The sequence below is a fragment of the Ruditapes philippinarum genome, unplaced genomic scaffold, assembly GCF_026571515.1.
Source record: "Ruditapes philippinarum isolate M1 unplaced genomic scaffold, ASM2657151v2 ctg3267_1_1_1_1, whole genome shotgun sequence".
NCBI classification, from domain to species: Eukaryota; Metazoa; Mollusca; class Bivalvia; order Venerida; family Veneridae; genus Ruditapes; species Ruditapes philippinarum.
The window spans coordinates 156087-181425 of record NW_026865054.1 but is presented as its reverse complement, the minus strand read 5'-3'; the positions used below and the strand labels follow the sequence as shown (position 1 = coordinate 181425).

General features: G+C 33.8%; 2 protein-coding genes across 2 annotated transcripts; both read right to left on the bottom strand.

Annotated features, from left to right (window-relative positions):
- Positions 1-2615: 2615 nt before the first annotated feature.
- On the bottom strand, positions 2616-19916 carry LOC132727676 (dual specificity mitogen-activated protein kinase kinase 7-like). Its single transcript, XM_060713244.1, is given in 13 exon segments — positions 2616-2892; positions 3694-3794; positions 5730-5775; positions 6387-6529; positions 7089-7169; positions 7769-7896; positions 8394-8445; positions 9426-9533; positions 10363-10502; positions 11323-11422; positions 13375-13441; positions 17891-17999; positions 19749-19916. Coding segments are annotated over 12 exon segments (1203 nt in total). The 5' UTR covers positions 19879-19916; the 3' UTR covers positions 2616-2892; positions 3694-3695.
- A 3204-nt stretch (positions 19917-23120) lies between these two features.
- Positions 23121-24762, bottom strand: LOC132727684 (cytochrome P450 1A2-like). The gene has a single exon (XM_060713252.1). The coding sequence runs from the start codon at positions 24753-24755 to the stop codon at positions 23250-23252; it is 1506 nt and encodes a 501-aa protein (XP_060569235.1). The 5' UTR covers positions 24756-24762; the 3' UTR covers positions 23121-23249.
- Positions 24763-25339: the final 577 nt, after the last annotated feature.

The following is a 25339-nucleotide window of genomic DNA, read 5'->3' as shown; positions in this document are numbered from 1 at the left end:
CACCAGACCCCAAAAACAAACAACTTGACTTAGTAATATCAGACCTTGGTAAGCTTTAAATCTACATTCATCATATAAAGCTAGCTTTACATTTAAATCTTAACATTGCAGCAAAATAATTCTTATCATCTATATATATTATGTACTTGACAGCAATTGATGGACATATTAAAGCATTCAAATATAAATAGTATGTTCAACATATCATTTGTAAAAAAAATCTTAAGTAAATATTCTTACACTTTCCAAAACATTTGTTAAAACAAAATCAAAACGGTGGCTCTGCACTTAATACATATAATTATTATGCAAATTTGAACTTAAAACTCATCTTCCTTTAAGCTAGCATTGTAAGGTTATTTTCCTTCCTGAGCCAAAAAAGTAGTTCCTCCAATTTTTAGTATCCTTGAGCCACTCTAATTTATATACCCACTGTTTGAAATCCTGTCTGAACTATGAGACAGTATTGCATACCTAAATAACACCAAGACACCTAAACAACTGAGAAAGAAAGCAATGCAACACATTTCTGTATCTGACCATTAAGTATTCTACAGTTTCCTTGGTCTTAAGACATGAGTAAATTGAAGGTTCAAAATCAAAATGGTTGTAACACAGTAATGAGCTGTAGCACTGTTGCTAAGAACACATAGAAAGTCCAGCACTAGAAGTTATTTGTATATTTAACTTTCAATGACCAGTTCCTGGTACATTGTACATAATTATACACTGCTATTTATACAACACTTATTTCAGGCTTTACTAGTATTTTATATTAAATCACCTCATATCACTTGTGCTTTTTTATCATATGACCACATTTGTCTCAGGACACCAAATGAAATTGTTTCAGTAGTGCTTTATATTAAATGACCTCATAATACTATCGCTTTATATTTAATTACCTGATTTGCCCCATGACACAAAATGACCCCCATGACACTAGTACTTTACATTACATGACCTCATTTTCCTCATGATACTAGTGCTTTATATTAAATGACCACATGACACTAGTGCCTTATATTACATTACCTTGTTTTCTTCATGACAGTAGTGATTGACATTAAATGACCTATTTTTTCGGATGACACTATTGCTTTATATTAAATGACCTCATTTTTCTCATGATAATAAATGACCTTATGACACTAGAGCTTTTCATTAAACAACCTCATTTTTCTTATGACACAAGTGCTTAGAATAAAATGACCTATTTTTCAAAATGGCACTAATAAGCATCATAATACAATCAATGTACATGTTTTTATTTCCTGTACCAGCCGTCACAGAGAAAAAAATACCCCCACAATATCTATGATACAAGATTTTAAGTAAGTCCATTTATCATTATTTTTGAACATTTAAAAGAAATTGTAAAATTGTACGACAAGTGAATGTCATGGAAATTCAACGTTAAAAGTGTGACCTAAATCATGAGACAGCATATGGAGTGCATATTGCCGTGTTCAAGTAGAAGTGTTTGAAGAAAAATTTTCAAATAGTACAAGATTTATAGAGTGGACATGGTGGAGACAGATGGATTCACTGATGGACTGACAGACGCAACACGAGTGATTCAAATATAGACCCCCCAACTACATTACGAGGAGGGGAATCAATAAGATCTTATTAAATTCTATCAAACAATCTCATGTACTTCAATTAAGTATTTTTCAATAAATTATGGCAATCAATAATATGTATTTTATTTGATGCAAAGAAAAAATATATTGAAAAAATCTATTTGTCTTGAGATAAATTTACCACCTGACCTCAATACTTTATTTTTAGGGCATTACAGCAAAAGAAACTCAGTTGATAAACATGTCTCAGAAAAACTTGTCTCTAATTTCCTGATCTTGTAAGTGTTTATAAAAGTGCTTTATTAACATGTGATTTCATTTGAACATCTTATTTTCAATTTACAGCACAATTTACTTGTACCATGTGTACACCACAAGGGCTTCAACATTTTTGTATGAAAAATTACACGATAACTTATTACAAAACACATTTAACAAGTGCATACTATAAAGGCTTGAAAAACACAGATTCTTTAGACAATAAAAATCCTAAATTTTTTGTCACTAAAGCCACATGATCTAATTTATAGTCATGTGATCAAATCCTTAACAGTCACATGATCAGATCATTAACAGTAACATCATCAAATACTTACAAGTCACATGACCAATTCCTTATAAGTTAAATTATCAAATCCTAAGTCACATGATCAAATTTTTAGTCACATGGTCATATTCTATGGTAAAATATATAAAGAAATATCAAAATCTTACCCTATAAGATAAAGATAACAAAATAAGAGACTGAATTTCAAGATATTACAGTCCAACCTGTGCTAAAGACGACCTCTAAATAAAAATTGCCCTGTAAATAGAGGCCACTCTAAGACAATGTCTTATTGATTAAGTAGAACAAAGCAACCTCCAAATAAAGACCACTTGTCTATAAAGGCCATATTTGGTCTCTCCTTTGAACGGCCTTTACTCACAGGTTTAACCATAAATCTATTTTCTAACTTAATATTTATTTTTTTATATTCCACAAAAATCTCAAATGCACCTCTAAAAAGGTCTCATTTTTGACCTCGGTATGACCTCAAACAGCACAAATACATGTATACACAATCTCAAATACTAGTCATAAGATCTTAAAAGCCAATCATTCCACAACAACAAGGTTTGACTACACATCTTTGTGTGGTGTGGAGTCCAGTTCATCTGTTTGATTAATCTATGACTTCCGCTTCTCAAAACAAAATGAATGCACGCAGTTACATGCCCCTGTTACGAAGATGAATTCTATGCTCGAGTGCAGAGGCCTGCTGCATCAAATAAATGAGATTCCGCCTCTATGTAACAAAATATTCTGAAATGTAAAACAAACGGAGACTTTCAAAAATAGGTTTTGTTTAATTAACTATGATTTGCAGGAAATTAAATCTTATTCATAAAGCAATCTAAGTAACTATTGGTGGCGTGATCCAGTGATTAATGCATCGGGCGAGTAATCTAAGTACTGCTGACCGCGTGGGTTCAAACCCTGTCAGGGACAAGCTGTTGTTTCCTTGAGCGCGAAACTTTACATTCATTGCTTAGTACTGGTTGATTCCAGGAATGGGTTTCAGAGTGTTTCAATAAGCTAAAATAAATTTGTATAAGTAAATATTGACACCTTAAAAGGCAACTTTATTTTAAGCAGATTGCCATTTTATGAAATCACTAACAAAACATAATTCTAATTGTTATACAAGCATGTTCTGAGAACTATAAATAGGATAAGTGTTACATGTAGCTTTTGTACATTTATGTAATTTATTTTATGAAGTAATTCGGTTAAAATTTCCAAAATATCAGCAATAAACTCAGTTTCAGGAATTGTCCATAGTGCCAAACTTGCTTATGTTACACCTATATATACAGAAAATGTATATGAGCCGCATCACGACAAAATCAACATAGTGCGTTTGCGACCAGCATGGATCCAGACCAGCCTGCACATACACGCAGTCTGATAAGGATCCATGCTGTTTGCTATCAGTTTCTCTACTTGTAATAGGGTTGGTAAGCGAACAGCATGGATCCTGATCAGACTGCGCGGAACCGCACTATGTTTTGTCGTGACGCGGCTCATATAAATAAAATATATGAAAATCATTAAATGTTTTACCTTCAAACACCTGTATGAGGATCTATATGTACTGACACGTCTGAAAACCATGTGGCCACGTCAACGTCTAATGTCTCGTATCTCTTTATAAATGGGTGTTCCTACAAAACATACCATTATATCTTTTTAAAGTGACATTATGTTCATACAAGTGACATTTTGCCTTAATTGTGTTCAATTATGTATTTTTCTATGAAAACATATTCAGTGGCAAACAGATTTTTTATAGATATTGTTTTATCGTTACAAATGTACCTGTAATGCTAAATTCTTTGTATCATACACATTTTCCATTATCAACAAGCAATTATCATAGTATTGCAAGCAGTCCATAAGTCCCCTACCGGTTAGAACCCCAGCAACATTAATGTTTCAATGTTTCAATTTTTCTCTTTTTTAAGAAAATTTGTTGGAAAACTTCTTTAAAAGTGATCAAAGGAAACAGTTTTTATGAACAGACAGACTGAAGGACACTCTAAAGTTAATTTTTTAAACATCCCTGTTACCAAAATATAACATTTTTAAAAGCAAATTCATAAAGAGGAGATAAGTTTAACTCTTGAAATAAAGATCCAAGATGTCATACATGATGTGAGTGTAACAAAGAACAATTAGTAATGAAGCTGTTTATAATGAATGTTTATTTTGAATTTGAAGTAAAAGTTTAAAGAATGAATAAGAAAAATTCAAAGTTAAAGGATGAGATAATTCTGGAAATAAGGATGCTAGTTTTATAAACCTTGTCATATTATTATGATGTGGGAGTTTGAAGTAAATGAAGTAATGAAGAAGTTGGAGTAAAATATACCAATTTCTTGAAATAAATCTAAGTTCAAGGGGGACATAATTCTGGAAATAGTCTTGCTAGAGTATTGAACCTTCTCACAAATGATTTGAGTGATAATAAGAAACATATATATGAAGTTTGAAGAAGATACATTAAGAAATAAAGAAGTTATTACAAAACAACATTTTTTTCATGTAAGTTCAAGGGAGGCAATTCTGATAATTTTTGTGCTAGAGTTGAAACCTTGTCACATTTGATGTGGTTGATGACCAGAAACTTATGTTTGAAGTTTGAAATAAATACCTTAAGAAATAAAGAACTATAGTGAAAAAGCCTAAAAACTAGAATCAGAAATCTTGACGAGGTTGCTAACGTTTGTTAAGTATGACAGCTTTCAATATACTCCCTAGTATAGTCAAGATTAAAATGATGTGTATAATTTCCATACTGCCATCTATCCATATTTCAAGTCTGAAAATTTTCATCATTTTTTTACTAATTACAAAAATTGTTTTATTTGCCATGTTTTAAGCCTATTTGTTGCCATGGCAACCATTTTGTTTTCAAAATAGGAAGAAAAGAAAAAGACATGCATAATCTCCATACTGCCATCTACCCATATTTCAAGTTTCATAAAAATATTTTCAGTACTTTCTGCAGTCTCACTAGATCAAGTTTATGTGTCAAATTTGCCATTGTTTCAGTCTATTTGTTGTCATAGCAACCAGAACTTTCAACATAGGACGAAAAGAAAAAGATGTGCATAATTTCCAGACTGCCATCTACCCATATTTCAAGTTTCATAAAAATAAATTCCAGTACTTTTTGCGTTATCACTGGATCCAGTTTATGTGTAAAATTTGCCATATTTTCAGATAGCAACCAGAATTTTCAACATAGGAAGAAAAAAAAAAAGACGTGCATAATCTCCATTCTGCCATCTATCCATATATCAGACGGACGGATGGACTGACGGAAGGACGGTTAACCTAAAATCCCCTCCGGTACACCGGTAGAGGACTAATTATTGGTCAATTACCATTACAGTAGCTAAAATATTAAAATATCTTTCTAATTAAACTCAACTTGACAGTGAAAAAATAAGCATAATGTCACTTTAAACTGCATATTCTACAAGACTAACAGTAAGATTTATTTGTTTCAATTTAATGAAATGTCTATGAATCATATTTTTTTCTTCTTCAATTATGTGTTTATTTTTAATTATGTATGTAACAGTATAACTCACTATTAATTTCCTATACTTTGGTCTTCGTCTGTAATCTTTAGTGAGGCTAAAATATAAACAAGAAAATTTGTACATGTATATCTTTATGGAAACTTCTTGAGTGCTTGACTTGAGAAATATACTTTTTTTTACAAGTTTTAATATCTAGAGTTTTTTGTTTAAGTCAGTAATATTTGGAATAGCTACATAGCCAGGTAAAGGACACTTACATATGGCACTCAACCTCTTGTTAGTGATGAAAGATGACAAATTTCATAACCGGATATAAAAAATCAATCCTGAACAATTAAACAATAACAAAATGTAGAAGGTTAAGAAAAGATGTAAGAAATTTTTTTTGTTCAAATGGTAAACTTTGTTTATTTTATGTTCCCCAACCACTTATTTGTGGTCAGCAAACCTAACCATGGAAGGTCCTGCTTGTCATAATAGATTGTGGTTAATAACATTTACAATATACATGAACCCTTAATCTGCTGGCAGCATTTGCCACCAGTATAGAGCCAGAACAATCTGACCAGGCTCTATACTGTTGGCAGCTTAATTTTTGTATTTAGATATATTGAAATCCCTCGAACTTTGAATGGACTGTTCCAAATTCAAAGCAGGACAGATCCATTATAGAAATTAAGGGTTAATGTTGTTTTGTATACGTACCAGTCCTTGACAAATGAGCAAAAGTCCATGGAGAAATGTTGACCAGAAGGTAACAATGGCGGGTCTTCTTGTAAAACTTTTGTTAAAACTTCAAAATCGGTTTTACAATTTTTGTACGGAAACTCCCCTGTTGCCAATTCAACCTGGAGAAAAGAGAAATTTCCATCTATTAACAATTTTACTGAATAAAAGAAAATTCCTAATTTCTTGACTGTATTAAAACACTTGCTCAGAACAGCAATTATATATGAGCCGCGCCATGACAAAAACAACATAGTGCGTTTGCTACCAGCATGGATCCAGACCAGCCTGCACATCCGCGCAGTCTTATCAGGATCCATGCTGTTTGCTTACAAACTCTATTACAAGTAGAGAAACTGATATCGAACAGCATGGATCCTGATCAGACTGCGTGGATGCGCAGGCTGGTCTGGATCCATGCTGGTCGCAAACGCACTATGTTGGTTTTGTCATGGTGTGGCTCATATGTCCATCACTAATATCCATATTAACAACAGGTAAATTAAGTATTGTTAGGTATAAAAATTAATTTGTGCATCAAGTAAAACAACTGTGATTTTAGTGCAAGATCTTAGTCTCTGTACATCAAAGAAAATTGCTAAGAATTTGTATAATGTACAAGTGAGCTACTAAGTGAGTTGCTTGCTAAGAAAAACTAGTTTTAAGAGAACCAAAACTTACTAGAGATATTCCTAAGCTCCATACATCAGCCCTGATATCGTAATCGGGTCGGGTGGGATCTGGTGGGTCTATTCTTTCTGGCTGTTGATATAAAAATAGTTTACTTTAAAATATGGAAAATCTTAAACAAGTTTCAAATAATTATATACATGTATAATGTATTTAACCTAAATCCTCACACCTGCTTGAATTGCATTACTTAAATTTGGAACTGTCCGATGTAAATTGATTTGGTATCAAAGAGCAACAAGAACTGTTGGTACGACAGTGCGCTACAATTTTCTGTAAGCTGAAACTGACGCTGACAACGACACAGCCAACAAAATTAACCCCTTTATGTAGCCTTTTCAAGGCGATACAATAAAATTGAGTCAGTTTTGGAAGATGAATAGCAAAACTCATTAAATATCATAACTGGATCTTTTTTTAGTGTGTGTGTGTGTGTGTGTCTGTGTTTGAGGGGGCTGGGGAGAGGGGGGGGGGGTCTTTTTCATTTATTGAAAGTAGTAAAAGGTCTAATTCATTATATTATAAAAGCCGTAGAAAACTGGTGTCAGTGACATAAAATTCAGGTATATTTTGCCAAAAAAATTGCAAAATGTCCATGAATAAACAAAAACTTGAATATATATATATTCTAACCCCCTTCAAAAGTCAATAAAGTTTTAAGCTATACTTACTGCCATATACGCGGCACAGCCTGCACTTCTAGTTTTTGCTTTAGAATCCACCAATCTTCCTGATATACCAAAATCACATAATTTAACTGTTCCTTTCTCGTCTAATAGAATATTTGAAGGTTTTACATCTGAAATACAATAGAAGAATAGATTCTTACTTATCTCACTTATTATTTTCCTTCATTTACAAAGTCACAAGCTCAAAGAAAAAGAAAGAGGCTATTCACATAACATGTATTTAACATTTATTTAGATAATTACCTCCCCTTGTCACCATTTTGAGGATAATTCTTTTTCTAAGCTACCACCAAAAAGTGATTGGCCTTTGCCTCCAGTATTAGAATAAGATAATTACCTCCCCTTTTCACCATTTTGAAGGTTATTTTTATAAATTTCTTAGATTCCTGCTGGCACCAAAGGTGATTTGCCTTTGACATCGGTATAAAGCCATGCCAATTGGCTTATCCATGCAGTCTGACAAGGTTCTTTACTTTTGGCATTTACATTTCCTCTAAATTGATAATGGTAAAGACCATTTTAGAAAATTTCAACAGGGTAGTAGTTAAATTACTTGTATTATGAAAAAGTTACTTAAAACTTCAACTATTTATTCAAACTTTCTTACCTCTGTGAATAACACCGTGATTTTCTTTGAGGTAATGTAGTGCCTTGACCATCTGGAATGTATCAACAACAACTTAAGTTTATTTCAATGTAAGAAATGTTCCTTCCCCTTTCTTAGTCCTTTTAGCCTTAATAACATACAATATGACTCTTAAGGCCTTCAAATCATTTCAAATTTGAACAAAATTAAGGGTAAGATCTCATTAAAGTAAATTTTCATTAAAGTATATAACTGTTAAAATGTACATGTATCATATTTGTCAATACAAGAATGCTTTATGTATCTAGGAATATAACAAAATCTTTATTTATCTACAGCTATGTATATCAATCAACCTTAAAACCTACACATGCACATGTATAAGAAGTGGTCCATGCAATGTATCTTCATACCAAATATCTAAGATATCTGAAGGCCATATAAAAAATGATATGTAAATGTGATAAAGTGGATAGGATGGAGTGAAATAGGATGGATTGATTGATAATCTGGTTGCTTTTATACTTCTATTTTGCAATACATAACATGAGCTGTCGGTAGGAAAGCACGCTCGACTATTCTAAGAGCTTGATAGTAAAGGAGCCTTGATAATGTAAAAGTTTTTAAGTTCACAAAATGGCTAATTTTTTTTTACAAATCCATGTTATAGGCCTTGGAGAGAGTCCTAATATGCTCACAAAGAAGTGTATAAAATTTCAACTTGTTTAAACCATGTCAATGAATTATGAAAATACCCGAGGTGGTATGCAAACTTTAACATAAATTATAAGTTGAAAAAGGGGCATTATTCTGTCAAAATTCGATTAGAAATACCTCCTCCTGTCTACAGGTTGGGTTAATAATGGTGAACAAGTGTGCAAAGTTTCAAAGCCAAATGTCAAAAACTTTAACGTAAGTGGTTATGCCGACCCCGACGCTCAGCTGACTAGTATAGCTCTACTTATTCTTTTAGAAAAGTCGAGCTAAAAATGAAAATTTAAAAAAAAACTTTGTATAAAAAACTGGGATGAAACAATTACGGGAAACACTTACGGCTACAGCCATCTTGCCAAGAATTTTTTCTGGAATGGGTCTTCGAGTTTTTTTCAATAATTTATCTAAACACGTAGACATTAACTCCATACATATCCATACTTCACTCTGCAACAAGAAAAAAATCATCATTATTACTGGCAAACTTATAAAAAACAGAATAATATATTTAATTAAAAAAAAACAACAACAAAAATTTATTGACAAAACTTAAAATTTATCATGTACATTAAGTACATTGTTTATTATAACCTGAAATACTCAAGATCTTATCCATTGCTATGGTCCAATATCTATTACAACAGTACATTCAGAGATAGAAAAATCCACTTGTCTGCTAGTAATTACGAGTAGAATTTAAGAGAATTTGATGCAGGACGAACCGAGAAATGTTGCCTGAACATTGCATTTAGAAGCTACTTGTCCAGCAGGGTGACTCTGAAAATATTTTTCAATGCCTGAAATTGCTTATTATCTAAAATGTATAAAGTTAATTGTACCTGTCAACCCTAACTAAATCCCTATCCATGCTATTTTACCAAGGTAGAGATCATCTAAGAAATTAGAATACAAATGATGGGGAATTAATATCAACAATTTAAAAGGCTACATTTCTATCCATATCTAAATAGCAAATGAAACCTCACATAATTGCATACACACCAGAATAATTTAGAGTAATTCATCCTTAATTTGCCGCTGGAACTGTAAGTCCATGTGTACTTGGCCTTTGCCACCAGTATAGAGCCAGGGCGGCTTGCATATCTGTGCAGTCTGACCAGGCTCTATACTGTTGGTAGCATAAGTTTGTTGTTTTGACATTGAAATCCTCTTAACCTATGGTTCAAAATGGACTGTTCTAAATTCAAAAGCAGGGTTAATCCATTACACAAATTCAGGAGGTCAAAGGATAACAATCAAAAACGTAAAAACTTACAGGAGTTATGAACGTTCCTATACATTGTACTATATACGGACAATCATGAGATTTTAACACAACATCCAGATCCATTATTATTCTTTTATTCTCCTCTTTATTACCAGATCTTCTCATTTGCTAGGAAGAAAAAATAGAACATCAATTATTTATACAGCAATATAATTTGTAGATTATAATTAAGTTATTTTCTTCACAGATTTATATTATGAAAAATCAATGCTTGCACACAACCGGAATACTACTGGGGGGCCTATGCAACTTCTTTCTATCCCAAATATCATAAAATTTTCCCTACAGCAGCCAGAAAAATTGTTGCACTGAGAAAAATTTGAAAAGTTTTGACTTGTTTTAAAAAAGAAGTTAATCATGAACACATCAAATGAATAAAACTTAAAAGTAAAAGGTAGACTGTGAACTTTTTAAACTGTCACGTCTTTAAATTTTCAAAATGCCATATAATTTTTCCCAATTTCAGCCTTTTTCTTTTTTTTTAGAAAAAACCCTGAATTGTCAAGGAATATATTTCAGTTCAGACCTCAGATACAAAGGCACTTTAATACCTTGATGTTTAACATAAAATACTTTGAATGACAAAAAGGGGTGTTTTTACTTCGGACAATTATTAAACTAAATAAGACTTTTTCCAAATACATATGGGATTACATTGCTGAAAGGGAAGTAAGAAATAAAGCTTTCAAGTAAACCAATGCAACAAGTTCCCCCTTACTAGTCCTCGTGGTAACTATTTATCTGTTTTCAAGGAAGAAAGGACTGAGGGCCCTTATCTACTTTTCTTTGAGTTATTGGGTTTGACTTAGCAATTTGAAGTGCCACTCAAACCCCTTAAAGCAAGTCGTTCTGGAAAACAAGTTCCTTGTTTAAGATTAATATTAAATACCTTTTTTCGTAATTGATAATTTGGTAATTTTTAACCTTTTTTACATCCACATTCACCCCTGCTTTTTTGTTGCCTCAATCTGACACCTTGTCCACGCTAAAAGTACCATGGTCCTGTTCACGCAAGAGGTTCAAAATCGAATATATCTGTAGGAACTTTCTAAAAATGGAAACGAATGTATCTATTTTTAACTCTTAGGTTGCTGGTGGCAACAAATTTACCTATTTGACTAGTTTAAATTGAGATCAGCTTGCAAACCTGTGGTATCTGATCATGGTCTGCATTGTTTTCTATAAAGTCAGTACAAATAATTTGAAATTTTCCTTAAAAAAAAAAACACTAAATGATAAATGGATCACTCAAAGCAGAAACATGGTCAAATCCTTTAAGATATATACAGTGTAGTAACGGTTAATAATTATATTTAAATACAGCTAACCTATTACCTCAATATTGAAATTAAATGAACAAGAGCCCGGTTTGAGCCGGGTGATGCTCCCCGAATAGGTTTTGGACACAGAAAGTACACCTCTTGTAGTTTTCAGAGTTTATGTCTGTGGAAAAAAAGTTCAAAGTGCAATAATTCCAAAATTAGGCAAGGCAGAGTTTTACAGTTCTTTGCAACTGCACTTCTAATTAATCTATCAACCTACAAAGTTTTCTTGATGATATCTCTTATGATTTCCGTAGTTTATGTCCTGGAGACAATTCAAAAAGTAAAAAAAAACAAAGAGCAATAACTCCAGAATTAGACAAGGTAGAGTTATGATTCTTGTGCACTGCACATCTACCCATTGAGATTTATCTACCTACAAAGTTTCATGTTGATAATCTCTTATAGTTTTACAGCTTGTCCCTGGACAAGATTTTTCTAAAAGGGTTGAGATTATTCAAAAATAAGGCTTAACAGAGTTATGGTTCTTTGCACTGCACCTCTACTCAATGAGATCTATCTACCTACAATGTTTTCATGTTGAAAATATCTCTTATAGTTTTAGAGTTATCTCCCGGACAAGATTTTTTCTATAAGGCGGAGATAATTCAAAAACCAGGCCCAAAATAGAGTTATGGTTTTCTTTGACACTGCACTCCCCCCTCGATACCCTCTACCACTGTATGAAGTTTCAACAAATTATCTCCAAGGGTTTTACAAGTTATGCTCCGGACAAAGTTCAAGTTCTCAAAGTATTAAAATTAACAAAGAGGGCAACCAATAACTCCAAAATTAGGACAAAAGAGTTATTGTTCTTATGCACTGCACATCTACGCATTGAGATCTATTCACCTACAAAGTTTCATGTTGAATATCTCTATGCCATATAGCTTTTTAGTGAGTTATGCCCGGACAAGATTTTTCATAAGGGGAGATAATTCAAAAACCAGGCAAAATAGAGTGTTATGGTTCTTTGACACTGCACTCCCCCTCAATGCCCTCTACCACTGTATGAAGTTTCAACAAATTTTCTCCAAGGGTTTTCAAGTTATGTTCCGGACAAAGTTCAAAGTATTAAAATTAACAAAGGGCAATAACTCCAAAATTAGGACAAAAAGAGTTATTGTTCTTATGCACTGCACATCAACCCATTGAGATCTATTCACCTACAAAGTTTCATGTTGATATCTCTTATACTTTTAGAGTTATGCCCCGGACAAGATTTTTCTATAAGGGGAGATAATTCAAAAACAGGGCAAAAAAAAGTTATGGTTCTTTGACACTGCACTCCCCCTCGATGCCCTCTACCACTGTATGAAGTTTCAACAAATTATCTCCAGGGGTTTTCAAGTTATGCTCCGGACAAGACAACGGACGGACAGACGGACAGACAGACGGACAAGGCGCCGACTATATGCTTCCCCGAAATTTTTCGGGGAGCATAATAATGCCTCAGCACTATGTGTGTATTACTATGAACCAAAAAAAAAACAGGATCTGGTATAAAATGACTTCACAACTTCTTTGATAGAGGCATATTTGAACTTGAAGGAGCCCTTTTTTAACATTTTAACTAAGACAAAAATAAGCACCTGAGTAAACCATAGATATATTCATTCAAAAGTATAAAAAGTAGAAGATCGGTTTAAGTTTTGACACTCGGGTTTTAACAACTTACCTGACCATTTAATGTCAGAATACCAGTCTGTTTCATAATCTCAGTGTACTTTTGTTCTATCTCATGACTGAAAAAACAAACCAATGACATACTGTTTAAAAGTAAACTCATTCCTTTTATATTTACATATTTTTCTTCTGTTACCATATAATTATCATGTAAACCTTGTATTTTATATCAGATTTGTTTGCATTGTAATGCAATGTACAACTTGATTAGAACACGTTCTAAAAACTTGACCAGTTTGATGACAAATGTCTTTCTGTATTTGGTAACCATATGACTGTAAGACAAATTTAAATCCATTCAAAAAATCTTTGTTCACAAGGCCATCCTTAAAAAAATGTTTGTTTGCAGTAACCCGACCCAGAATTTTCAAGGTGGGTAGGTAGGTCAATTTTTTTTTTTTTTTTTTTTTTTTTTTTTTTATTGAACTCCCAAATAAACATGGAATTTCAAAATGCTGGACAATTTATGCTTTGATAATCTGGTAACAATTAATAAATTGATAAATGAATTCTAATTAAATAATACCTACATTTTATTTCTTCTATTAACCTTTAAAAGAACAAAAACAAAGCACAAGGCATAATTTTCTGATTCAAAAAAAATATTTTTTTACCCAGACCATGAAAAAAACTTTTGAGTGGGGGCAAATTTTATGAGTCGGTCGCGTTACTGCAAACAAACATTTTTTTAAGGATGGCCCAAATTGTATAATTATCAAAAATACTGCACACAAATCAGCTAGGGTTTTGTAAAATTGAAAGAACTGGTTTAGCATATATTTTTGCTCTTTTGAGCAGGGCTCACACTGGCTCAAATAAAATAATAGCCAATATTTTCAACTTCAAATAATAATAGCCAAAAGTTCAGCTGACTATTCACGAATTAGCGATTAACAACATAAGCAGTTGATTAAATAAACATTACATATAAAACTTTTTCAGTTTTGTAAGGATTTTCAAATAAACTGACACATTTGTGTATATTGATAACTACCTTTTTTTAAATAGAACCACAACTTTAATTGTTATTATACACGTAGAACAAAATAAAAACATTATAATTAGTATAATTACTGTACAACAATTATATTACAGATTCATTATAACTTTACATAATGCTGTTATCAGACAACTTTTTTTGTTTGTTCTAATCAAATTTTGTCAGCTATAACCACTGTCAATTTCCACATTTCACACAGAACTGGAGTAGATTTAGGTCATATTAGCCTATAGAAATAACACAAGTTTGCAAACTCATTCACAGAATGCAGCCTTTTTCTGAATAATTTACTGAAAAATATCATCATCACCAATGTTATACAAATTTTCTGCCATAGTAGTAAAGATTTTTAAACAGAACATAGCTTATTTCACCTTTAAATAAATATCAAAATTATCGGTGTCGCGAAAATATGTGACAATCAGATTTTTTCCTGTTTTCTGAAGAAATATTCACAATTTTGGTTGTTGTGCAAATAGTTGTTTGGAAGTTTATACTTTTTAAATATTTTACCATTGTTTTCCACTGGCGATTTAGTTAAGTAGCTTAAAACAAAAAAAAATCAAAATTTGCAATTACTGCAATTCACGGTAAATTTTGGGTAAGTCAATATCCAGTTTATCAATTTTAAAACGATTTTTGTGGCTAATTGACGGATATTTGATGGCTATAATAAATGCTGGACAATATCTTTAAAGTACTTATACAATTATACATCTCTCATGTATTTTATCACCTCGGGCAATATAGTAGCAGCACGTGACCGGTAAAAAGTTGACACTCAATTAAATGCACCGCTGGTGTTAATTGGGTCTACTGCATTCATTATCGATTTTTACACCTTATATAATCACTGTTGGAAGTAAAAAATAATCGCCAGATTTTGTAGCCAAAATGCAAAAATAATCGCCAATCTTATAAAATAATCGCAAATGGCGACTATGGCGACCGACAGCGTGAGCCCTGTTTTTGCTCTTTTGAGCATTTACCAAAATAAAATGTAACAAGATATGTTTGTATAACATGTATGCCCCCTGTCAAAAGTCAATAAGTCATGTGATCAGGTTATTATGCTTGACTTCTGACCCAGTGAACAAACAATTAATAAGGGTTATCTAGTATCTACTGGTCATGACTAGTCACAAGGTAATAATTATTGTGACCCTATAGGTTGTGTGCGCAGCAGCAATTTAAGTTATTACAAATCTTACCAAATAATATATGCATAAATTTTATGAATCATGTAGGCCTCATTAATGACAGCCAAGTTGTTGACCCCTTGACCCCAAAATCAATAGGTCATCTGCTGGCAATGACCAATCATCATACCAAGTATGAAGTTTCTAGGCCTAAGCGTTCTTTAGTTATTGATTGGAAACCGTTTTTTCCTACAAGGTCAATGTGACCTTGACCTTTGACCCCTTGACCCCAAAATCAATATGAGTCATCTGCTGGTCATGACCAATCATCATACCAAGTTTGAAGTTCCTAGGCCTAAGGGTTCTCTAGTTATTGATCGGAAACCGTTTTTACCTACAAGGTCAATGTGACCTTGACCTTTGACCCCTTGACCAAAAATCAATAGGGGTCATCTGCTGGTCATGACCAATCACCTTACCAAGTTTGAAGTTCCTAGGCCTAAGCATTCTTTAGTTATTGATCAGAAACTGTTTTTACTTACAAGGTCAATGTGACCTTGACCTTTGAACCCTTAACCCAAAACTCAATAGGGGTCATCTGCTGGTCACGACCAATCATCATACAAAGTTTGAAGTTCCTAGGCCTAAGCGTTTTTAGTTAATTGATCGGAAACCGTTTTTACCTACAGGGTCATGTGACCTTGACCTTTGACCCCTTGACCCCAAAATCAATAGTGGTCATTTGCTGGTCATGACCAATCACCATACCAAGTTTGAATTCCTACGCCCTAAGGTTCTTTAAGTTATTGATCGGAAATCGTTTTTACCTACAAGGTCAATGTGACCTTTACCTTTGACCCCTTGACCCCAAAAATCAATAGGGGTCATCTACTGATCATGACCAATCACCATACCAAGTCTGAAGTTCCTAGGCCTAAGGTTCTTTAGTTATTGATCGGAAACCGTTTTTGCTTACAAGGTCAATGTGACCTTGACCTTTGATCCCTTGACCCCAAAATCAATAGGGGTTCATCTACTGATCATGACCAATCATCATACCAAGTTTGAAGTTCCTAGGCCTAAGGGTTCTTTAGTTATTGATCGCAAACCCTTTTTGCTTAAAGGGTCAATTTGACCTTGACCTTTGACCCCTAAATCAATAGGGGTCATCTACTGATCATGACCAATCACCATACCAAGTTTGAAGTTCCTAGGCCTAAGGGTTCTATAGTTATTGATCGAAAACCGTTTTTGCTTACAAGGTCAATGTGACCTTGACCTTTGACTCCTTGACCCCAAAATCAATAGGGGTCATCTACTGATCATGACCAATCACCATACCAAATTTGAAGTTCCTAGGCCTAAGGGTTCTTTAGTTATTGATCGGAAACCGTTTTTGCTTACAAGGTCAATGTGACCTTGACCTTTGACCCCTTGACCCAAAAATCAATAGGGGTCATTTACTGATCATGACCAATCACCATACCAAGTTTGAAGTTCCTAGGCCTAAGGGTTCTTTAGTTATTGATCGGAAACCGTTTTTGGTTACAAGGTCAATGTGACCTTGACCTTTGACCCCTTGACCCCAAAATCAATAGGGGTCATCTACTGATCATGACCAATCACCATACCAAGTTTGAAGTTCCTAGGCCTAAGGGTTCTTTAGTTATTGATCGGAAACCGTTTTTGGTTACAAGGTCAATGTGACCTTGACCTTTGACCCCTTGACCCCAAAATCAATAGGGGTCATCTACTGATCATGACCAATCACCATATCAAGTTTGAAGTTCCTAGGCCTAAGGGTTCTTTAGTTATCACTCGGAAACCATTTGGTCTACGGACCGACGGACGGACAGACCGACAAGTGCAAAGAAATATACCCCCTCTTCTTCAAGTGGGGGCATAATTAAAATGTGAATCAAACTTAAAGCAATTCAACTTTCAGTTTGAATATCAGCAGGAATTTAACATTTGAATTTTAATCAATACAATAACATAATGGCAAATTGAGATATTAATCACTGTTATAAGAATAAATCAGGAAAAAGGACGAAATTGTAAGCTTTAAATAAATGTAGACTGTTAATTTTCTCAGAATTGTAAAAATTGTAAGACAGATTGTGATTGTGAATGTGTATGTTATTCAGTGCCACTTACACGAGGAAAAAAATTGCTGAATTTTAAACATAAAAATTAAAACAAAAAAAATATACTCAGAAAATTGAGGCAGAGTATAGGTAAAGAATTGGAGACAAAGAAATGCACAGGCGTTAACCACTAAATAACCTACTTAGTACTTAAATTAAAATGTGTACAAGGTAAAAAAGCTCAGATTTCTTAATCTTTTTAAACATAATATTTCTAGTTACCTATCTGGCTGTCTTGGAAGGTGTGAGGTACGTGGCTGACAATCAAGGCCACCTGGACGTCTTCGACCTGACGATGGTGCTGAACTTGATCTTGATCCCAAATCAGTTACTTAAGAAGAAATTTTAATAAATACTTTATAATTCACTTAAAAATGCTTTTATACGGGGAAGTCAAAGCTTTGGCTTGCCTGGCTATAGACTACATGATTATGTGTATATTTAAAAAGAAAAAAATATAGATTTCTATATAGATCTATCAGCGAAATTTTCAGTACCATTTCTTGTTGGGCGCCGTAACACAATGATAAATGGCGGTGTATTCCGATAATGGCCAATAGCAACTTACTATATACGATAAAAGCCGAGAAATTCTTATTGAAAACAGATGTGTAGACTGGTCCCCTGCGGACTACTATTGGGGATCTTATTAGGACAGGGAACCAGAATAAATGGAAGCAGTGTATAGAATACCAAATGGCATTTTTAAAACGAAAAATGTAAAATAAAAATGAAAGATTACTTTAATCGACTTCCCCGTTCATAGGCTATGCCTAATTTTATATTACAGTCTGCAATCTTTATGTTTTTTGATACCTGATGGTAAAATAAATGGGATTTTTTATTTTTGTGGAAATAGTTAATATGAAAAAGGCAAAGCCTCAAAGCTAGCTCATACGTGAAATAGTATGAAATAATCGCTCATATTTAATTCAAATGCAGTGACAATTGCGTATGACGTTACACGTACTGTGTAAAATATGGCTCCGCCCCTGTCGTTAAATGAATAATGAGTTTTAAAACGCTGATAAAACTTTGTTTATTTTATTTCACTCTATAATTTTTCAAGCGAAATAAAGATAATTTAAAGTGAAATAAATGTTAAACTTAAAACGTTTGCGACATTAAAATAGCGTACTTGTTTCGCACGTGCTGTTTGGCGCTACATTGTGACGTCACGTAAACAATACTTTAAACGTCTGTACAGCGTTAACGATTGAATAAAAGATATTGGTGTTTGGATTCATTTTCTTAGTTAGACCATTTTCTTTCATTCTAGATAATTTTCACAACAAAATTCGACAAAAAATTGTTTTTATTTATCAGATTTTTCAAACAAAATGGCGCCTTCAATTTTCATTTTATCATTCGATATTTTATACACAGCTTCCGTTATTCTGGTTCCCTGTCCAATTATGGTTCCCATAGACATAGGCGGATGACCAGTCTACACATCAGTTTTCAGTCAGAATTCTTCAGTGTTTATCGTTATCTTTAAATTCGAAAGGTTGCGATGTGTCAAATTCGGTACTTGGGACGAAAGTATTCAAAACCATCACTTAGCAGGTACTCGCGTTACCGTAAAGCTCGCTTTGCGAGCAGGCCCTTCGGGCAAGCTTGTCGAGCTCGCTCAAAAAACAAAAATTAGTCAAATTAAAATGATAAAGACAGATGCCACATTAATTTTGACATTTCATGTTAAAAAGTTTAAAGGTTTTTATTCACTGATTATAGGGGTGGTTCAAGCTGGAGGAGTTGGTCTGACCCGTCCAAACCCATCTCCCACCAGGAGCCTGTGCTAAATAGCTACCACAATAACACTGAACTTTTAATTTTTGAGGTTACAAATTTCCAATAGATGTATTTCTAAAACTTCATTGAACTTGATGGACGTATAATCTTTTTTTCACTAACAACAGAAACATATTTTGATAAAAATATCTCAATGTCAAAAGGTAAAATTGCATGTAACATTGTTAAATTGGTTTGTTCATATTGTTTTTTTTTTTCTTCTGGTTTTCAGTTCCAAATTTTCATAGAAAAATGTAAATACGTTTTTGTATATTTTAGAATGACATACGCGGTAATGTACGCCTAGGTACTTGATCACATGTTGGGCGCACTCTGTCCCTCTCTCTGGACTTATTTTCCGCTTTTAATCGCCTTTCTAATTCATTCACTTTGTTCTGGAATGAGGTTGATGTAGACATCTTGGATTGGTCACATGATCAAATAAAACCGGCGTCATAATATTTTCAACCTATATGCAATTTATGCAATTTGTTTTAGACTGTACACCACTAAATTATACAGTTCTTTCATAATTTTACAAGAGGGAAATATACATAAAGACATACTATATTGTCACATATATCCACATGCATATTAAACACGCCTAAATGCAACTCAAATGTCATTATAAATTTAATTTAAGTGGCATGTTTTATGTTTCCCTATAGGAGTGTCCATTAATGAAGCTAAAACCTTATTTCTACTGAAATATTAACAAACTAAATTATTTGATTATAAATGAATAATCATAAAGTTAAGATAAATGAAATAATTTGCCAATTATGTACTACAATCGAATCACATTTATCGATTATAATTTAAATTATAATAAATTCCGTATTTAACCCCCTTTAAACGCCATTTCACACCCCCCCCCCCCTTTGCTGTCACATATGGGGGGAAAATGTCTTATTAAGGCCCAACACTTGTTATTGTTTATGAAATATTGCTTTAAAAAGTGACCACTTTTTCGACACCGCCACCTATCCAAAAGATACATTAGGAGTTGCCAGACAGTAGATGTGCTCCCTTCTATTTGGGGGTTTGGAGGGGGCAGGTATATATGTTAGCAGCTATTAGGTTAATATACGTACCTGGAGGGGGTGATAGCCCCCCCCCCCCCTGATAGCCAAGCAAATTTTGGCCATGTTGTTACAAAGGCAATGGTCCAGTCAACATTTGAGCCAAGTTTGATTAGTATTGAAGCAGTTTGATCAATCACCATCAATTTCTACATTCTGTTAAAGGGTATAAAGCTAATTTTATGGAATATTTTTTACATACTCTGTAAACGGTAAAATTATGTTGTATCTATCATCTTATGGTGGATTCTTGATGAGATTCACTTCACCTAGCAGACGGCATGTGATCAGCGAAGTTCAGTAACAAATTTCCAAATGTTATTCTTCATAATACCATATATTCTTCATAATTATCTGAACTATCATATAAATGTTATTCTTGCTTGAATTTGGTATTTCTTAGTTTTCTGTAAATATATCGTGCTCCCTTCCAGTCAGACGAGTTCATACGGTAATATGGTCTATTCCAATGTTACATTGTCATGATTGTCTGGACAGTAATCATAGCCCGTTTCATAGTCAAAGTAAACAATTATTTAATGTACAGGAACGAAGAAAGTGAATGAAAATGTGTTATTCATTGATATAAGTTTTAAATGATTGCACATTTCACACGATTCATTAATCGGTTACGACAAATATAAATAACCTCTCCCATGCCGGCATTATATATTCATGTACATATCTCTCATTATAGGCTATGAGGGACATTAGAAATGAATGATGAATTGACATCACCTACAATACAGCCTCCACATAAAAATTGAACCAAGCTACGTTCCTCAGTACGACCCTGTGTGCAGAGACTGGAACACTCATCATTCATCAAAGAGAAATTTGAGTTTAGCTTTAAAAATATCGCCTCCTTTCTGATAAAGTGGACGTGATGTCAAGAGTTGCCCTGAGCGTAATGCCACAATTACATATGGACATATACACAGAATAGCACAATTCTACGTAACCTTTGCACAATGCATGCTTATTTGCACATTCCTGTTTTACTGGATATACGCGATGTAGTTATCGAAGCTCACTCAATACATTCTATTTTCAATTTTAAGCTCTGAACTAACATGATAAACAGAATCGTACTTGGGAGATTAAAACTGAAAATACTCACATATATAGACAATTCACATACTTAAAAGGCTATTCAACATAGCTATTCGGAAAATGTTTGGGGTTTTTTTTTGGAGGGGGGGGGGGGGCGGCTGATAGCTTGATGATTATCTATTTATATAAAAAATCACTTCTAATCTTCAGTAAACATCCGGGGCACTTCTAATGGAGATATCTCATTAGCAACTTTAAGGCTTAAATAAGTTCTGCAGTTTTATTTTTCGCAGGCATAAGAAGTTCGATCCGCAGCTTCACAAGTAAACTTCTATAATTGTATTTCGGTTTAATCCTTCAGACCCAAGATCACAGCCATATCTTCCGCATCCAACATGTAGAAGAATCTGGACCGCGTTTGGAACATGGCAACCACTGTATCTTATCGAAAAAAATGAAATAGCTAACGTTATTCATAAAGATTCACATGAATGGGTAACCGTAATGCGACAACGAATAAACCGGATTACAGGTTACGATGTGTTAGAAACAAACTCATATTTCAACGTTTATAAGTATAGAATCTAGGACGTTAAAGTATCAGGTTGTTGTTTTTTCTCCCAAAACAGTGTATACAAAATTAATGTATTAGGTTTATTGATATATAATATACGATAAGTTTGTGTGATGTAAATATGCAATTGATTTGGTTTTAAGGTGTTTGAAGCTCCACAACCAAGTGCCTGCGCGATAGATAAATTAAAAAATGCAATTAACTAGTTCTAGCTCAATTGACTTTAACTTGGTTTTACCTGCATATTTTACACAATCATCCTCTCCAAATGAATGTTTTGCAATGCCCATTGTCATACTATAGAAGATCTTACACAATCCTCAGTATATATTTATTTGTAATGCTCCACATTTATCACATCGATTTTGACTTCTCCAAATCCGAAATCCCTCTAGAGGTTTGAACGTCGCGGGAAGACATATAGCAGGTCAAGGTGAAGTCAAAACATGTTCCAGGGATGAGTGGTTGACCTGTCCTGACTAACTCGGGTGGGTGGCGCTAACAATAGCATTTTTTGTTAGAAATGATCCCTAGCTTGGACAGTATAATCGACTCCTTATCACCATCGTACGAAGAACATGCTTATGAATATCAACATGAGAAGTCGTTCTCTTAACAGAAATCTTCATTAATGAAAATGAACATACGATGTTCCTTACATCAATGAAAAAGGAAAAGCACAAAAATATAAAATTGTGAAAGATAAAAACATTTTTGACAACGAATGATAATGTAAGAATAATATAAACAGATCTGTCACGTCTAAATATGTAAATATTTTAAGTACATATAATGACCACATATGGAATAAAAAACCCTTTCGAATGCGGTTTTTGTTTTATTAACATAAATATTTCCGGAATTTATAGATTTTTACCAATTCATTCGTTACAGTTCATATTCTGTGAAAATTGTCCAATTTTACCCACGTGTGATGAAATCACTTCGCCACTATTATCATCATGATGACTATTATATGTTCTAGGTGCTTAAAAGTGAGTAAGTGTAAATATGATATTAGTCCACTTTGAAAGAAACCCAATTAATTCCTTATTAGATATAGTAAATATAGTCCTTTGATCTATTTGCTTTGAACGATGACCTTAAATGGTTTTGGACCATAAACTGCGCCACGGATAGGCTCGGTGTCCAGGTCACAACCTTCCGCCTTTTTAAAGGAGCAGCGTTGCATCAATGTTGCAGTCGTGATGAAAACAAGGATTTTTGCTATCATTTCACCCATACATCTACGCCTTCCGGCACCAAAATACAGAATGCGAAAACGTTTCTCCTTGTCGACATGACCTTGTTCATTTAAAAGTCTTTCTGGTCGAAAACTTTCCGGATCGCCCCAAAATAATTTATCGTGTGAAACAGAATGCAAGTTGAAGAAGACCATGGTATCCTTGTCGATGTCGTATCCGCGAAACTTCGTGTCATGAAGGGCACTGTGTGGTAATGCTGTTGGAACCAGGCTCGTTATCCTCATCACCTCAAGAATAACAGCATTTAGATACGGCAGATTGTCCCGATCTTTATATCCAACAGCTTTATCGTTCCCAATGACGTCACTTACTTCTGTGTTAACGCGTTCCTGTACCTCTGGATATTTGGTCAAATACAGAATGATAAAAAGAATCGTACGACAAACAGGATCGAATATAGCAGTTTGAAAAGCTACTCTTTGATGAATGAGGTATGCTCTTGGAAAGGATTCTGCGTTTTCTTCTTCAGGCATTTCGTTTGAAAAAGCCAACAATGCATCTACCATATCTCTTACTTGACCTTGCTCAAAAGTAGCTATGCGTTCCTCTGCTTTCAACTTAGTTACCTTGTCCGTTGCCAATATAGCTTGTTTAAACTCTTCGATTTTCCCCTGTTTTAGATAAAGCAACCAGGGCATAAAATTTACCGAATTATCTGCGTTTAAAAACTTGTTTATGTATGACATTGCGTCAACGACTTCCTGCACGTTTGCTTCTATTTCCTCTTCCTTTCCTTTTCCGTAGAACATTTGATACACCATACTTTCAACAGCCAGTTCAACATGAGATGCTAGTTGCATGGGCTCCTTGTTTCCTTGCATGAAGAGTTTATTTGACAATTTAATAGCTTCATCTCTAAATAAATCCTCGTGAGGGTAATCACAGTTGAGCATGTAATTCTTCAAAGCTCTACTGGCAATCTTCTTTAAATGGAGAAATTTCGGGCTGAATGTTTCAAAACTGATTAATTTTAATCCACCAAATGTCTCGGTCACAGCCTTGTTGAATAAAAGTGGTGGTCTTCCCGAGAAAACATCGTCGCTTCTTTCTGCTGCATCTTTCACCGCATCGTATCCATTTACAATAACAGCTTTCCAACTTCCTAACCGAAAACTTACAACCTCGCCATACTGTTTCCACCACTGTAAATATGTTTTCTCCAATTCACCTCCCAGCAATGGCAAATGTCCAACTATAGGAAATCCCCAAGGTCCTGGTGGATACCTTTTCTTTTTTACAAAGATGTTGGCCCAGCGAACAAATAAATATAATGTTAAGAGCGCTAAACCTATGCTCACAATATTTTGGCAACCGTCTAGCATTTTTAACACTTTTAGCACACGCTTTAATTATGAAAATTCACTGCAAAATATATAGAGTCATATCATGCCACCTTGTTTTATAGTGTGACAAAACTATACTGATAACACAAAAGAGAGAAACGCTTCAATACATATCTAGCATTAAACTTAAAATATTTTAATGGTATTCCTATATGTGTAAGGTGTTTAATTGTGGTATTTAAGTTTCCAACATTCAAAACAAAATAACTAAGTTATTAAAACTTGTTTGAATTGTTGAAAACTTGTTGAATTCTGTTTCAGCCGGTGCTAGGGGTCGTAGAGGTAGTTTGCACTTGACAGTACCATCCATGAACAGGCTCAATCAAACCGAGCCTGCAACACTTTAGATTTTGTCGTGTTGGGCTTTCGTTATGGATTCTGATTTTCTCTTTTTTGCAGTTATCTCCATGTATGGTCATGTTTTCAATTTTCTATTGTCCCGTAAAAATGAATAAAATAAGGAACATTTTGACGTTTTATATCATTGCTCCCTCAACAACAAAGCAAATGTTAAGTTTGGTTATACGTAATTGGTAATCTTTTTGGTCATTGTAATTCAGCAT

Coding starts and splice junctions, on each gene's coding strand:
- LOC132727684 (XM_060713252.1), bottom strand. CDS start 24,755: ATGCTAGACGGTTGCCAAAATATTGTGAGCATAGGTTTAGCGCTCTTA.